Raw genomic sequence first — 18,183 nt, 5'->3', positions numbered from 1 at the left:
CACAACAGACAAATGTGTTTTCAAAATTTTTTCAATGTCTGTCCGTATTATGTACGTATGTATGTATATTCAATTTTAGAAAATACTAGAGGACCCGTCCACGCTTCACTGTGGCTGATACATAGATAATACTACTACTACCATCTATATGATTTCTATTAGTTGGATTATAACTATTAGTTAATGAGATATAGCATTTTTGTGAAGCAACTTGTGCTAGTTTACAAAAAATGGATCATAAAACAATTCGTGTGTCAATAAAGTATTGCTTTTTTGGGGAAAATACTGTTGAATTTGGGCTCAGGGAAATCCACCGCTGAAAAGACATTTGCTAAGTTGGAAACAGGCGAAATAATCAAAGTAGGCGGCTCGCAAGTATATAATCCAACAAAAACAACGAATAACTGATTCTGAGAAGTGTTTAAGTGCTCTCTAATCGGAATAAAGTGGGTGATAGAAACATAGCTCCATCATTTCCTACTGGAGTCCAATCGACAGTCATGATGAACCGGTTCTCAGGCGGCCAAAAACGAAAAAGTCGACGGGAAAGCTTATGACATCAGTCTTTTGGGATGCACGTGGTATAATACATACTCAACGACTGATTACTGAGCCAGGTATAATTTATTTCACTGCGTATTTGGTTGCAGTTCATTTCTACTATTCCAAATACTTAGCAATTGTATTATTTTTGAGGAAGAATCTGATTAAAATTGTACGCATATATTCAAATGATTCCTATAAACATGAATTTTGAGCAAATGCTTATTATTTTAAATATAATTTTTTTTATTTCTGAGTTGTATTAAACTTTGACATAAAGAGCTAAAAGGTATCCTATGTCCTTAGCCTGGTTCTAAGCTACCTCTCCACCAATTTTCAGCCAAATCGGTTCAGCCGTTCTTGAGTTATAAATGGTGTAACTAACAAGAACTTTCTTTTATATATACATACATATATATCGCTCATTTGCTGCAAGACCGGCATAAATCAAAAATCGTGATTTTTGAGTTAATGCTGCAGAATTGTTCGTTATATCATACTTCATGTTGAGTGAAAAATTCATCTCTCTTATATGCTCCGCTTGAGAAGAGGTGGAAGGTTGGAGTCACCGTGTAAGGTTGTAGTCAGTTGAAAACTTTAAACGCGTTTTCTGGAGAATCGATTTTTTTGTCTTATGCCGGTCTTGCAGCAAATGAGCACTATATGCTTCTGGGGTAGAAAGCGACGTGCGCAAAATTTCAGATTGATATCTCGAAAATTGAGACTAGTTCTGGAACGGACAGACAGACGGATATAAATATGTATATAATCTCTCACGTTCACTTCTGAATGTTACAAATTTCGTTGCAAACTTAATATACTTTGTTCAGGGTAGAATAATTTCAAATGCTTATGTATGCTTGTGATTTTGTAGAAAAAGTATGACAAAGCTTTAAAGCCTTGATTTAAGTATAATATCATAAATTGGGTCTACAAAGTTTATAATTGCATCTAGAACAGCAAGAAGTTGGGTAGGGAAGCAATATTTAAACGTACTCATTATTTATTTATTTGATTTGGTAGTTATTTCACGTTAACTTTATAATTCGTCGATTTTTAATTAAATATTAATTAAAAGAAAACACACACACCCCAATAAACAAATATGTTTTACACGTACGTATACATACATATGCTACATACATGCTCAATGAATACAATAAATAAGTAAATGAGTTTGTTTTCGAATTGATTTTAGGACTTTATGATTGCCAATGCAATCTTCATCAAGCAAATAAACAAATAAATATGTATACAGTTGTTACCTACTCAATAGTATTTGATAATTAGCATTTGTAGATAAGAACTTGATGAGGCAAACGCGTTCTATATTGTGGCGCACATATGTATGTATGTACAAATAAGTGTGAGCTAGTTATGCAGTAAATGACATCGATAAATAGTATGGCATGTTTAAGTTTATAGTTACTGTGTCAATATCTTATCACGATCATGAACTGTGTCTGGCATTAACCGCCTGCAACACTCAGATTATATTGCGTAATAAAGTGATAGCTAGATAAACGATTAACTCAAGAGTTGGAGGAATTAATATGGCATCTTAAGGAGGGAAGATATTTGAGGAATTGATTAGTATCATTAGTTATACATATTTTAATCATTCCTTTTTATATATAGGAATTATATAATACATATAGATAGATATACATACATTGTCTAGTCGATATAAGTGAGAAATTAACAGAATAAACAGAATAAGTGCGAAATGTGTGAGTTTTTTCTGTAATCGGGTTTTTATGGGCTGTTGTCGTAAGGTGTAGCCTCTTAAAAAGGTTCCAGTAGATAACGATTGCAAAACAATGTAATGCAGTCTTCAATTGACTCAAAACGGCTTCACCAGAGCGTTTCGTTTTGAGTTTGCTGAATGTCCAGAAGTCACACGGAGCTAAATGAGATGAAAAAGGTGGTCGCGGTATGATATCGGTTAAAAATTTAGCGAAAAACTCACAAAGAATCAATGCGGGTCATAAGTCCCGCCACTTTTTACGTAATACTCAAATAGTATTCCTTGTTGACACTTTGGCCGGTTGAAAGGAATTCGGAGTGGTCCACACCTCGATTATCGAAAGAAACTGTGAACATAACCTTGTTTTTTACCTGCATCGACGTGTTTTTTTTGGCTTCTGCTCACCTTTGCCACGATATTCGGCCAGACTCAAACCTGTAATTATACGTTTCATGACATCCTTCTAGTCGAAAAGCACTGTTGGAACCAATCGTGCTTTAATTTTTTTCAGGTCCAAATGATCTTTCAAAATGATTTTCACTGATATTACGATGCTTGTGAGATCTCTGACTGTAATTCGTCGATTCTCAAGCAGTAATTCCTTTATTTTATTGACGTGTTGATCATCAGTTGATCAGACATTTGATTCCGCGCATAAAATTTAATATATAATTTCACTTATCGTAAAAATCCCCGAATGCACTTTATGTGCTTCAGAAAGCTTATAATAAAGACTAATCATTCGATGTGAAATTAGCACAGATATTACTGACAGTCATACAAACCTATTATAGAAAAAAATATTTTGACGAATGGGAGTTCGCGCGAAATTTATATTAAAAAGTCTTACTATTTTTCGCCCACAGTTTTACTAATGTGTTTGATGTAGTAGATATCAGACCTTATAATATAATATATATGTACATATAGCATGTGTATAATTGTGCCATAATTTTTCGTTTGATTTATTTTTAGAACATTTTGACTGAAAAGCGAAAACAAGCTACTTTTACAGAGCGAAGTCAACTGAAATATGCACGCCGTCTGGTGGTTAAACTTGGAAGTGCCGTTATCACACGTGAAGATAACCACGGTCTTGCACTCGGACGACTGGCCTCCATTGTTGAGCAGGTTAGTTTGTTGTATACCATACATACCTGCGCTCATTGAAATATCAGTGCAACAAAACCGAAAAATACAACTTTTTTTGCTTATTCCTTTGCTTAGGTATTGCCTCTTCCACACCCACATTTTTGGTCCAATAAAGAGAAGTAGAGGGGAGGGGGCTATATACAATAGAAAAAAATAAATTTGGGCAAAAAAAAACTCAAAATTTAACAAAAACCATACATTTATATCCTCAAGGTAAATAAAAGCAGAGCTGAATTCAGGGATTAGTAACGTTACTGACCACGACTGTTAAATGAAAATTTTAATGTACGAAGCCCACGAAGGGTACCTTAGTCAAAATGTATCAAAGTGCGGTTGGAGTTTGCAAAGAACTATTTAAACTGACCAATATCAAGGCATAGTATCCTTTTGACAAATAACTCCAAATTGGTCTTGTTTGGTTTTTTTCATTATTATGTTGATTAATGAGTTATGGTAAATTTTTAATTTTTTTTGTTAACTGAACACAATTTAACGTTTTTATGTTTTAATTCATCCATACTTAAATATTGAATAAAAGAAAAAACATAACTTTTAAGTTACATATATCTTTATTCATTAATAGATTGAATGCGATTTTGTTTTGAAGATAGTTTTATATCTAATGGATATTTGATAATAATTAATATTTACTTTTCCAGTCATGATTGAGGTTCTGCGTACTTTCACGCATGCAAACGTCACTAATTTTTATTCTCAGGCTCCTTACCGAAAATATACAAGCAGTTAGGCGCAATTTTTTAGTTTTTACGTGGAGATATCTAGAATTATAGTCTACGAAATGACCTTTTTTATTCAATGAAAATCTCAATTTCGTATCAAAAGTAATAAGTGCGGACTATTCTAAAACAATGGTGTCTTTCTAAAAATTCACCAGAATGTTAATGGATCTGAATAACAGGGTAAACTTAGCAATTTAATACATGATCAACTGAGGAATGATAAAACAATTTATCAAAGCATTGGACATTGTTTCTGTGAAATTTAGAGAAAATTTCCGAACGTATGGAAAGGTTGGTCCTCAAATACGGAAATTCATGAAATATACTGATTTTATCAAGTTTATGACCATTCTGGAAAGTGTAACTTGGAAGCAATTCTCTATAATATGCTGACAAACTTTAAGTGTCTAAGAGCAAACATGACTATCAAGTTAGATTATATAGTAATTATTTGAATAGATTTTTGTATAATTTAGATAATTATAGTGTGAAACACTAAGAGCTGTTTCCCTAGGATATAACTGATGGATAAAAAATGTCAAGATTGATTGGAGAGGTTTCATAATGGCAGATATTGCTAACTAGAAAATTATAAAGAAATATCTTATAAAAGACGTATGAATATCTTACTAATCATTAATATGAATAGTGACAAAAAAACTTAAATTAGGAAAATCTTCTAAACTATATTTAACTTCACATCATCCTAATTCTCTTCAAATCAAAATAAACAAGATAGGAAACAGCAATTAACACGAATCAGGATAGATTACTGTAAAAAAAATTAATTTGGGGCAGGTGATCGTAGTATTAAGTAGTACCCGCTTTCTGAAACTTTATAAAAAGTGACATATTTCCACGCTCTAATAGGATTAATGTACATATCCCACAAAATACTCAAGCTATATCAACCAAGTTTGTTCAGAACAAATCTTTACGGTAGCCCTTCAGTCCGTGAAAATGCATATGTTAAATCAGATATAACCCCACTCATTCTCCATATAACGGTACTGTTGAAAAATACTAAAATTGTGATGACACACAATTGAAATCTAAGCCAAGGTGCTATGGCAAGGCAGCCAGGATCAAAATTAGATAATGAGTATGGCACCGCCCACTTTTAGATGAAATCTTATATATCAGAATCTACTATACCAGTTTCTGCCAAATTCGGTACATAACATTATCCTAGTATTCCTATATTACGGTACCAAAATGGTCAAAATCGGATAAAATGTTTGACATTAGAGTAGTGTTCAGAGCGAGTCGAAGACAACTATGGATTTTGAAATTGTTGTGTACTTTGGTTATTTCTTTCATAAAAATATACATCTGCATATGTAAACAAACAAATAATATTTTTTTATAACTTCTAGGTTGCTGAGTGTCATTTAGAGGGTCGCGAGGTTATGATGGTTACAAGTGGTGCTGTAGCTTTTGGTAGTCAAAAATTAGCACAAGAATTACTTATGTCACTTTCTATGCGTGAAACGCTCTCGCCAAAGGACCCGACACGCGTCGTATGTTGAAAATGGATATATGGTAGCGCTTAGCATATGCACACATCAACTTACACAATATTTTCTTTCAATAACAGGAACAGGGCACCCTGCTTGAACCCAGAGCGGCCGCTGCTGTGGGTCAATCTGGTCTTATGTCACTGTACGATGCTATGTTTGCACAGTATGGTGTAAAAATTGCACAGGTATAATAAGGAGACTGACAATTTTAAAATGTATTAAAAGTTTTCTGATCGTATTTAGGTTCTTGTAACAAAACCGGATTTTTACAATGAGGAAACACGTAATAATTTATTTTGCACACTTTCTGAACTGATCAGCCTTAATATTGTGCCGATTATCAACACCAACGATGCTGTATCCCCGCCAATGTTTTTGAAAGACGATGATCTACCAGTTGGCTCAAAGAAGGTAAGTAAAACTAAAATGTCAAATGACAAAATATTATGTAAAATAATATAAAAGGCGTAATTTTGAAATTATTATGTATCAGGGTATAGCAATCAAGGATAATGATAGTTTGTCTGCTATGCTTTCGGCAGAGGTTCAAGCGGATCTACTGATTCTAATGTCAGATGTTGATGGAATTTATAACAAACCTCCTTGGGAAGATGGAGCTAAACTTATGCACACCTATACTTCGAATGACCGGCATGTTATCGAGTTCGGAAAAAAGTCTAAGGTACTTACCATACACGCCAACACATACAATCATATTGAATATTCCGCAGATTTAATATACGACACATATTTTTGTGTCTTTAACAAATTTTATTATAAATAGTATTCAAGTAATTTGATTGTAATAGTTTTATTCATCTAACGGGCGTATGACTAAACTAAACGAGTTAGATATATGTATATATATAAATGATCAGAATGACGAGACGAGTTGAAATCCGGGTTACTGTATGATATCTTGATGAAACACAACATGGTACCAAAATGCAAAAAAATACTGCATAATCGGACCACTGTCACGCCCACAAAACGCCTTTAACCGAAAACGTACAAAGTGCCATAACTACATAAGTACTAAAATAAGGTATATGGAACTTTAATTTTGCACAGGAGATCGCAGTAGCTAGGTGCATCTGTGGGCTAAATATTTTGAAAAAGTGGGAATAGTCCCGCCCTGTAATAGGTTTAATGTACTTATCTCCTAGATCACTAAACCTGCAAATTCACTCAGGATAAATCTCTTAAACACCACAGCTGACAATGTAAAAATTACTGAAATTGGAAGATAACCCCGTACACTATCCATATAACGGTACTGTTAAAAACTACAAAAATTTAGATAAATTAATAACTAAATGCGATAGAGATAAAAAATTTGACACCCGAGATAAAAGAGGGCTTCATTGTTTAAAGACTGGACGAATGGCGAGACACCGCCCACTTTTAGGCAAAATTTTATATACATATGTTGGGACCCGACCAACCGATTGGTGACTAATTTGGTACGATGACAAAATGGGTTCGGACTACACCCACTCTTACTTCTCATATAGTACAGTTTTAAAAACAATTGATTTTTTCACTTCACAGAACGCAAATCAAGAAGCAACTGATATAACGGTATAAAACTATGCACTAATAATTCCTTTAAAGTATGTCAATTTATAACCAAGAATTGTCCAAACCCAAACAAAACTGTTCAAGCCCCCAAATACCGAAAATGTAGACTCCAGTATCTATAGTTGATTTTTGATCGAAAATATCAGCCAATGTATGGCATATACAATTAACATTCAGAGAAAATTAACTTCTGATAATAGTATTTTTATTTATTAATAAAAATGGGTTGATCCGGGTCAACTTATATGAGCTCCCATATACCTACACATAAATAATATAAAGATTTTTCGAAATTCCGAGTGACTTTATACCGTATATATCAGCCAATATGTGGGTTATCTCAATGAAAAAGAGAGAGCGTGTTTTACTCATATCTCTGCGTCTTAAATCCTTGTAGATAAAATTTGGCGAAAACTTGACCTAGTTCCTATATAACTAATATCAAATACTACCCCCAACTCTCAAATTTTCCTGAAGGAATTTCTCGGACTTTGATTCTTGCAAGTTGCAAGAATATAGAATGTTCGGGTATCCCCGAACTTATCCCTTCCTTACTTGTTCATTATTCTTTTTATTAACATTTTAGGTTGGCACTGGTGGTATGGACTCAAAAGTGAAGGCAGCCACATGGGCATTAGATCGTGGTGTTAGTGTTGTAATTTGTAACGGAATGCAAGAGAAAGCAATTAAAACCATTATAGCGGGACGAAAAGTCGGTACATTTTTCACTGAATCTACAGAAGGTTTCTCAACCCCTGTCGATGTTTTAGCTGAAAATGGTAAGTAGGACATAAATATTTATTATTTTAAAGAAAAAAGGTATGTGTATTTATCTCATAATGAAATCTGGATATATTTTGATTTTTATGACGCTACTTGGCAACGCCAATTGGCTTAAGACCGTCACTGTTTTATTTCAATTAATTCCAGTAGTATTATTACTTACTGTTTCTGCTCTTTGCATTTCTCTGCAGCGCGCATTGGCAGTCGACAGATGCAAGCGCTTTCTCCGGAACAACGTGCCAATGCAGTTAACCATTTGGCTGATTTATTGGTAAGCAGGGAGGAATTTATTCTACAAGCGAACGCAAAGGACTTAGCTGAAGCGAAACGACATGGTCTAGCGAAGCCACTTTTGTCACGCTTGTCTTTGAACTCTGCTAAATTGAAGAACTTATCTGTTGGATTAAAGCAGATTGCTGAATCAAGTCTTCAGGTAAGCAAGTGATTTTCCATGCTCATAAATAAATGGTCAACAATAGAAATAATTTGAAAATGAAAGAGAATATCGAAAACCGGTTTAGGCGACAAAATAGTCCGTGTGTGAATCGACACAAAGTCCGAATACACTTCTACTTATCAGAAAATATTATCTCTGAATTTCAATAATATACATATGTACATTAGGGTGATTCAAAAAAAAAATTTTTTTTGTTTTTTTTGATTGGTACTCGGAAAAATGGGTTCCTAGACACCTCTATGAAAGCCTTTCCAAATATGAGTTTTTAACTGTAACGGGAAGGTCCTCCGCCTAACGGTTTTCTATTTTTTCTTATTATCAGATAGAAAAATTTATATCTCGCTTCCAACTACTTGAAAAAATATCTTGTTAATTAGGTTTTGTAGGAAATTGAATGCTCTAAATTATGGTCTCTTATGATTTTTTTCGTAAACCCAACTGTTTAAAAGATATTAGCGGTTGAAATTTGACTATTTTTGGAAAAATTCTTTATTTCTTATTAATTTTATAACTCAATGAAAAAAAAATATTATGACTGATGAAACACATAGTTTTGTACGAAATTTACTGCTCTATAAAAATGGTCTACTATGATTTTTCGATTAAGTTAAGCGTTTACGAGATATTCATCGTCAAACATCAATGCATATTATATATTATATTCATAATAATTTTTTTTCATTGAGTTATAAAATTAATAAGAAATAAAAAATTGTACCAAAAATAATCAAACTTTAACTGTTAATATCTTTTAAACAGTTGGGTTTACGAAAAAATCATAAGAGACCATATTTTAGAGCATTCAATTTCCTACAAAACCTAATTAACAAGATATTTTTTCAAGTAGTTGGAAGCGAGATATAAATTTTTATATCTGATAATAAGAAAACATAGAAAACCGTTAGGCGGAGGACCTTCCCGTTACAATTAAAAACTCATATTTGGAGAGGCTTTCTTAGAGGTGTCTAGGAACCCATTTTTCCGAGTACCAATCAAAAAAAACAAAAATTTTTTTTTTTTGAATCACCCTAATGTACATATATCTCAGAGATCTACTTTTATTTTCAGTATAATATCAGTTATAGGCACTGTGCTTCATATATTAAGAATCTGGGAGCTTATGATCCGATCTCGAGAATTGTTTGATCTAGGATGCAGAACACTCATTGTATATAGTACATTGGGACTTCAAGTTTCCTCAAGAAATCTTGATTTTTACTTGAGTTATCCCTTGCAAATTCGGATGGACAGACAAGCAACTGGATATTGCGTCCTCTCTTGTTTGAAAATCCGAACTCATAATTTATTTTAATAAGAGCAGAAGTTATCTTCAAAATAATACTTTCCACTCAGTCAAAGTTAAACCTTTATTATATAAAGTAAGGTATAAAGGATGGGATTTAAGACAAAAAAAGCATGTTTTATTTACGTTTTCAGAATGTTGGTCGCGTTCTACGTCACACACGACTAGCAGAGAATTTAGAATTGAAGCAAGTTACAGTACCTATCGGTGTCCTACTAGTCATATTTGAGTCACGTCCAGACTCATTACCCCAAGTAGCTGCATTGGCAATGGCCTCTGCTAATGGTCTTTTATTAAAAGGTGGTAAAGAGGCTTCTAACAGCAATAAAGCTTTAATGGAGCTGGTCAAGGAAGCGCTCGCGACAGTAGGGGCGGAAAACGCAGTTTCCTTGGTGAGTTAAGAAAATTTTATATTTTTATTTCGCAGTTTTGAAATATTTTAATTTATATTTCAACAATACGTGCGATAATTTCGGTATTGTATGGTATTTATTATTGCATAAGCGATACTAAATATGTATGTACATATAATATATCTACATAAATAATTACATAACTTATATGATTAGGTATCCACACGTGAAGAAATTAGTGATCTTTTGTCAATGGAGGACCATATCGATTTAATAATACCACGTGGTTCTTCAGAGCTTGTTCGCACAATTCAAGAGCAATCCGTCCACATACCGGTGTTGGGGCATGCCGAAGGTGTCTGCCATGTTTTCGTTGACAAAGAAGCTGATTTGCGTAAGGCATTGAAGATAGTCAGGGATGCTAAATGTGACTATCCAGCAGGTACTTATATTAATTTTTTGAATTGGGAGTTGGTTGCTTATTATAGGAGTATACATGTGCTAAGTGCACACCTCTGCTACCTACTCTTGTGTTTTTCTACTTATGTACATACCCTTCATTTGCTCTACTTGTGCGTTTATCTAGCTTGCAATGCAATGGAGACGCTTCTTATTCATGAGGATCTTATGAGTGGCAACATTTTTAATGATGTCTGCAACATGTTGAAGCGTGAAGGAGTGAAAATATATTCAGGACCAAAACTTAGCCAGAAATTAACCTTTGGTCCTCCGGCTGCTAAGAGTCTGAAGCATGAATATGGTGCTCTGGAGTGCTGCATCGAGATTGTGAAGGATATCGACGAGGCAATAGAGCACATACACACATACGGCAGCGGGCATACCGATGTCATCGTCACGGAGAGCGGTATGTATAACAACAACAACAATGAAAGGAAATCAATGCGAGCTTAATTTTACTCCTTCTAATTAGCCTGTAAGCAAGATAGTTAATTGATAATTCTTGTTTAAACTAAAGAAATTTAATATAAAACAGCAGCAATATATTCACTTTTTAACATAATCAGCTGCTGCCAACCATTCATTACTCTACTATATTTCCATAGCATTAACGATCATTGAAAAAAAAATTTAAAGTAAAAAAAGTTACTCAAATTTTTGGCGTTATCGAATACGCTTTATTTTTATTTGTCGAAATGATCTTCAATAAAAAAGTCCATTTACATATATACGTATTTAATATTATTCTATTGCTTTTCTGAAAGCAATCACTACGATACGACTTCCGCTATTGCATAGATCTTATGACTTATAGATTTTTGAGAAGCTCTCTTAGCCTAATTAAGGGAGCGCTCTTTTGACTAACCGTCTGCTAATGGGCTTATTTATTTTTTATAAATGCGTTCTGTAATGTCAAGTAATCTTTCCTTTTTAGGAGGCGTGCATTTGCACGGTCCAGATTTAGGCAGCCCCCAAAGCTAATACCACTAACTTAATCTAAGATCTTCTGTTTTCGTACATTTGGCATAGCTTCCAGAGCTGTGAAATTGGTGTAATAACTATAAAAAAATATATTTTATTATATATATTAAAGTTCTTACTAGGTGCAATAAAGCACAATATTAGTTAAATATTTTATTTAATTGGGAAATCATTTGATATATATTTTTTTGCAGATTCTGCGGCACAACAGTTCCTGTCGTCGGTTGACAGCGCTTGCGTTTTTCATAATGCTAGTTCGCGTTTCGCTGATGGTTTCAGATTCGGCTTGGGTGCTGAGGTTGGCATATCAACGGCAAGAATTCACGCACGTGGTCCGGTTGGCGTTGAGGGACTTCTAACGACTAAATGGATTTTGCGCGGTCAGGATCATGCTGCAGCTGATTTCGCTGAAGGCGGTAGTTGTGTTTGGCTGCATGAACCGTTGCCTCTATGAATATATACACCAACAATTATTTTTGTACATAATTTATGTATTAATATTTATATGTTTTTTAAAAGCTTAGGAAGGCAGTAAATACTATATATGTATAATTATATTAAAAACTCGGGTTAAGGAGTATTTCATTTTATTAGTTGAAAATTTTGTAAATGCTGCTTTGCAATCGTTATTGAAAACTAGGGAGAGAGCCTTACTGAGGGCAATGAGATCACTAAATCTCTTGCGATTAATCTTGGGCCAAAAGGCTTTTGCGACTGCGAAAGTACTGATGGTGGCCCAGCGCTGGCCAAGCTTCCACGAAGCCCAGCTCTCAGTAGTAGAACACAAGACAAGAAAAAACGTTAACTTCGGCTGCACCGAAGCTTATACCCTTCATAGGTGCATTTCTTTTAGTAACTATGTGTGCAGTTTGTATAGAAGCTCTATGCTATAGTAATCCAATCTGAACAATTTTTTCGGAGATTATGTTATTACCTTAAGCAGTAATCCATGTCAAATTTCGTGAAGATACCACGTCAAATGCGAAAGTTTTCCATGCAAACCCTTGATTCCGATCGTTCGGTTTGTATGGCAACTATATGCTATAGTGAGCCGACTGAACAATTTCTTCCAATTTTACATTATTTCTATGAACAATAACTCATATGAAATTTCGTGAAGATATATCGCTAAATGAGGAAGTTTCCCATGCAAGGATTTGATACCGATCGTTCAGTTTGTATGGCAGATATATGCTATAGTAAGCCGATCTGAACAATTTCTTCGTATGTTATGTTATTATCTTAGAAAATAACCTGTGACAACTTTTGTGAAGATACATTGTCAAATGTGAAAGTGGTATAGTGGTTCGATATAGGCAGTTCCGACAAATGAGCAGCTTCTTGAAGAGAAAATAACGTTTACAAAATTTCAAAACGATAGCTTAAAAACTAAGACGACTGACGCTTCCTTCTGGGTGTTACAAAATTCGTAACAAACTTAATATACCCTGTTCAGGGTATAACAAGCGAGGAAGTACTAAATTCGCGAGTAACGGGCATTTTATGCTCCCGTAATTTGCAAAGAACCAGGTCGGAGAAAACATCAGCTGTTGTAAACCTTTATATTAAAGAAGAAAAACCCTTACCTTTAAAGTTTCCATGCGAGAACTAAAATTAGGTCTGTCAGTTAATTTGGCAGTTATATGCTATAGTGGTGCAATCTAAACAATTTTCTTGGACAATTTTGTATGACAGTTTGTATATGCTATAGCAGTCCGATCTGAAGAACTTGTTCGGAGATTAAAGCGTTGCTTGAAGAATAATTCATATCAATTGCTATAGTTTTATTCGTGTCAGAGATAATTATTTATGTTAGAATTATCCTTAAAGGAGGATATGATAATAACTACGGCTAAATTTAAAAACTAGGTGCATGTGAATAAGGAATATGAGGTTTAGACCAAAAACATGCTGTTTTAACAACAAATAAAATTATTAAGAAACTACTTACGCAATCGCAATTCATAGAGTGAACTGCTATTTACAAAAAGTGATCGCAGTTGCGATCTGCGATTTTTCAATCACAGTGAAAAAATCACCAGTTGTGAAGTATCCCTCATCACTAGTCTGAATCAACTGTGAAAAGATTTCCTTGGAGCTAAATCAGTCTAGCACAGGTAGATTTCAAGCTTCAAATTTTCTTGGTGACGAGATTCACTAGAGTAATTTTTGTACGAGTATTGTACTGTGGTCTACTCGGAAGATGATATTGTGGCGAAAACGAATACCAGAACTAAAACGCTGGTTTGAATGAAATAAATATAGTTTAAAAAACTAAAAAACACGCTTTTAAAGCATATCAAACTAAAAAGTGAAAAATAATTATTTGTATAAACTAACAACAATAATGAAGGAAAAATTCCTGCATTACTGCGAAAATAGCGTGGAATGCTCGATATATGAAAAATATGTCATAAAGCACCCCATGCTTTTCTCACAATATACTTTCTTAAAAGTTACAAACAAACATACATACATACAAGTGAAGCTAATAAAAGCGTATTAAAAAAAAAGATAAATGTACATATGTATATCCATTACCAGGCGCGGATCCAGGGGAGGAAGAAAAATTGCAGAAAGGACTGGAAAATCTACAAAAATGCGTAAGAAAAACGATGTAACCACACCATCGTTGCTTCAATTGCGAAAAAAATGTTATGTTGCATGCAACTGTATTCAATAATTCAGTGGGATGTAAACGCAAAGCTGAAAATGTCAAATCCAACCAATCATTAAACAAAAGTTACGTGCTGCAACTGAAGAAGATAATTATAGCGAATCCTCGGAGTAGTGCTCGCACGTCACAGTCGTAATTAGAAAAGATACCGTCGATAAAGTCATAATTGGAGTAGAATTCTAATGAATCAATGAATAAATATTTACATGGAGAACACGATTATTACTTATACAAATATGAAAGTGCCAATTATGTTCGGTTATGTTAGATACATCGGATAACAAGTACGATGTTAGACGAGTGGTAATAACAAAAAGCCTGCAGATTCCAGAAGCAGTTGTTTGGGCAGAAATAAATAAAGACTATGGGAAAAAACAAGTTGTGGGTTGTTAAGGCCATAGAAGAATCTACACCAAACTATTTATAGGCAAAATTCTGGCTATGATAGGGTAAGATAAACGTGTTTCAGTAAAAGTACTTAATGAGTTCAAGTCATCAATCAAACTTTCCAGAGAAGCTATATTAAGACAGTGCCAAGAAATTGAGGTCGCGATAAATTGCGAAATAGAATTGAGAAAGAAGATACTAAACGTTAAACTACTCTCTACTACTCTACTTCTCAGATACTAAAATAAGGTTAAACCACTCCTTCTCAGATGCTCAACCATTTGTTATAAAGACGATTCCAAATCAGGAACAACCAAAGTTGAGAACATTTCATCAGGTGAAGCAAAACTAATCCGCCAGGCTCCTCGAAGTTTCGTTTAGCGAAACGTGAAGTTGTAAGCCAAACAATACGTGAAATGAGCGAAAGCGGTGTAATCGAACGGTTCGCAACACTGCATTTGAAAAGTGGTTATTGGCAAGTGGGGATAAACGAAGAAGACAAAGAAAAGACGGCTCTCAGAGTTAGAGATGCTATATGATAATTTACCGTACTGTCTTGGATTATGTAATGCCCCCGCTACTTTTGAGAGACTTAACCGAGTATTAAAAGGATCGTAGCCTACATGAACTGGAGGATGGAGTCATATTTAGAAGTTCACGCAAGTGAGGAAAGTTCTCTGATCGCCATTCACTTGGGATCGGCCAGAAAGAACTATTTTACATATGGCTCAAGCAGCTCACGACTTTCGGTTTTTGACCAAGTATCCTCTGGGTAGCCTAAGAACATCCGTTTGAAGGCGAGCTAAAGTGAGAAGGCTAAACATCCCCTGCATAGGGTTTTGCGCTGGGTTTGGGACAGGCCACGTAAAAAAACACTCCCAATGAAAATTACCAATCAGCCTTGAATGAAAGACCCCCCTTTTGATGACGACCATGGCAAACGAAATAAGGACTACGAATTGAGGACATGCATTCCAGGTCCGGTTTATTGATTGAAAAAATAAAGGCTGACATCACCGCCGTCTAAGAAATACGATGGACGGGACAGGGACTGATACAAGTAGGTCCTTGTGGCATTTACTACAGTGGCCATATAAAGGAGCGCAAGTTTGGTGTGGGATTCGTGGTGGGAGAGAGACTCCGTCGCCGAGTATTATCATTCACTCCGGTGAATGAATGTCTAACCACAATCCGCGTAAAAGCGAGGTTCTTCAACTTATCGTCGATTTGCGCCCACGCCCCGACGAATGAGAAGGACGATGTGACCAAAGATGCCTTCTATGAGCGCTTGGAGCGCGGATATGAGATCTGCCCCCGCCACGATGTCAAAATCGTGCTTGGCGACTTTAACGCCAGGGTGCAAAGAAGGTATCTTTGGCAATACGGGCGGTAGATTCAGCCTCAACAACGAAACCTCCTCAAATGGGTTGAGGCTGATCGACTTCGCCGGGGTATGGTTATATATGGTTATCTGTAGTACTAGATTCTAGCATAAGAAGATTCATCAAGCTACCTGTCTGTCCCCGGATCGAAAAACTACCAACCAGATCGATCATGTTGTGAAAGACGGAAGAAACGTCTTCAGTGTTCTAGTGCCACACTATCTTGTGGCAGCCAAGATTCGCACCCGCCTCTGTGCAGCAAAAACCGCCCGTCAACAAACACAAGGAAGGTTCGACGTCGAGAAGCTGCAATCACAACAGACAGCCGAACAATTTTCTACTCGGCTTGCACTCCTGCTCTCTGAGAGCACTCGTCAACAACTCGGTATGAAGGAACTGTGGGACGGCATTTCAAACTCCTACAGCTGCAATCGAAACCATTGGTTTTCGGAAAGTGCAAAAGAACAGCTGGTACGACGAGGAGTGCCGTGTGGCAGCGAAGAGAAAACAGACTGCCTACCTCGCAAAGTTACGATCGACCACAACACGGGCGGGATGAGATAGATACCGAGAGTTGAAGAGGGAAGCGAGACGCATTTGCAGGCAGAAAAAGAAAGAGGCCGAAATGCGTGAGAACGAAGAGCTTGATAAGATGGCCGACAAGGGTGATGCTCGAAAATTCTACGAAATAATGCGACGGTTTTCAGAAAGTTTCAAGACCGGAGCATACTCTTGTAGAACCCTCCAAAGGTGATCTAGTCAACGATGCCCAGAGCATACTTAAATTATGGAGGGAACACTTCTCTAGGCTGCTGAATGGCAGTGAACGTACAACGCCAGGAGAAGGCGAATCCGATTCCACAATCGATGACGATGGAGCAGATGTTCCATTGCCCGACCATGAAGAAGTTCGAATAGCAATTACCCGCCTGAAAAACAACAAAGCGGCAGAGGCCGATGGATTGCCGGCCGAGCTATTCAAACGCGGCGACGAAGAACTGATAAGGAGCATGCATCAGCTTCTTTGTAAAACAAGGTCGGACGAAAGCATGCCCAACGATTGGAATTTAAGTGTGCTTTGCCCAATCCATACAAAAGAAGACCCCACAATCTGCGCCAACTACCGTGGGATAAGCCTCCTCAACATCGCATATAAGGTTCTATCGAAACCTAAAGCCCACCGTCAACAAACTGTTTGGACCTTATCAGTGTGGCTTTAGATCTGGCAAATCAACAATCGACCAGATATTCACCATGCGCCAAATCTAGGAAAAGGCCCGTGAAAGGAGAATCGACACACCACCTTTTCGTCGATTTCAAAGCTGCTTTCGACAGCGCGAAAAGGAGCCGCCTTTATGCCGCGATGTCTGAATTTGGTATCCCCGCAAAACTAGTACGGCTGTGTAAACTGACGTTGAGCAATACCAAAAGCTCCGCCAGGATCAGGAAGGACCTTTCCGAGCCGTTCGATACCATACGAGATTTCAGACCAGGCGACTCCCTATCGTGCGACTTCTTCAACCTGCTGCTGGAGAAAATAATTCGACCTGCAGAACTTAATCGAGCAGGTACAATCTTTTATAAGAGTGTACAATTGCTGGCGTATGCCGATGATATTGATATCATCGGCTTCAACACCCGCGCCGTTAGTTCTGCTTTCTCCAGACTGGACAAGGAAGCAAAACAAATCGGTCTGGCAGTGAACGAGGGCAAGGAGAAATATCTCCTGTCATCAAACAAACAGTCGTCGCACTCGCGACTTGGCAGTCACGTCACTGTTGACAGTCATAACTTTGAAGTTGTAGATAATTTCGTCTATCTTGGAACCAGCGTAAACACCACCATGTACTTCGGACTCAGTAGGCAATTAAAAAGCAGAGTCCTCTCTCGACGAACAGAAGCCAAACCCTGTAAGTCACTCATAATTCCCGTTCTGCAATATGGTGCAGAGGCTTGGACGATGACAACAACGAGTTGCGAGTTTTTGAGAGAAAAGTTTTATAGTCCTAAAGTACCAATTTAATGGCTATACACTTACCTTTACTTCTAATTACAACTACTTCATGCTTTCTTAATTATAATCTTAGCTTTCAATTTTTTACTTATATCTCAATTGCT

The 18,183-nt window shown here is 36.2% G+C and overlaps 1 protein-coding gene across 2 annotated transcripts in view; it reads left to right on the top strand.

Moving 5' to 3' along the window:
• The window catches only part of LOC105224260 (delta-1-pyrroline-5-carboxylate synthase), a 237,945-nt gene that overhangs the window by 5,492 nt on the left and 214,270 nt on the right, over positions 1–18,183 (top strand). The window contains exons 2-12 of one of the 2 annotated variants that reach the window (XM_011202284.4): positions 3,266–3,421; positions 5,559–5,702; positions 5,780–5,887; positions 5,946–6,113; positions 6,196–6,384; positions 7,870–8,062; positions 8,258–8,499; positions 9,961–10,218; positions 10,396–10,621; positions 10,766–11,044; positions 11,814–12,212. In XM_011202284.4, coding sequence (XP_011200586.1) covers positions 3,266–3,421; positions 5,559–5,702; positions 5,780–5,887; positions 5,946–6,113; positions 6,196–6,384; positions 7,870–8,062; positions 8,258–8,499; positions 9,961–10,218; positions 10,396–10,621; positions 10,766–11,044; positions 11,814–12,073 — 2,223 coding nt within the window. In that variant the 3' untranslated portion in view covers positions 12,074–12,212. Of the gene's footprint in view, positions 1–3,265; positions 3,422–5,558; positions 5,703–5,779; positions 5,888–5,945; positions 6,114–6,195; positions 6,385–7,869; positions 8,063–8,257; positions 8,500–9,960; positions 10,219–10,395; positions 10,622–10,765; positions 11,045–11,813; positions 12,213–18,183 lie in introns of those variants that run through there. The other variant, XM_049458448.1, reaches the window with a different exon arrangement.

Source organism: Bactrocera dorsalis, chromosome 5, assembly GCF_023373825.1.
Source record: "Bactrocera dorsalis isolate Fly_Bdor chromosome 5, ASM2337382v1, whole genome shotgun sequence".
NCBI classification, from domain to species: Eukaryota; Metazoa; Arthropoda; class Insecta; order Diptera; family Tephritidae; genus Bactrocera; species Bactrocera dorsalis.
Note: the sequence above shows the minus strand (reverse complement) of the source record. Positions and strands in the feature narration are given on the sequence as shown.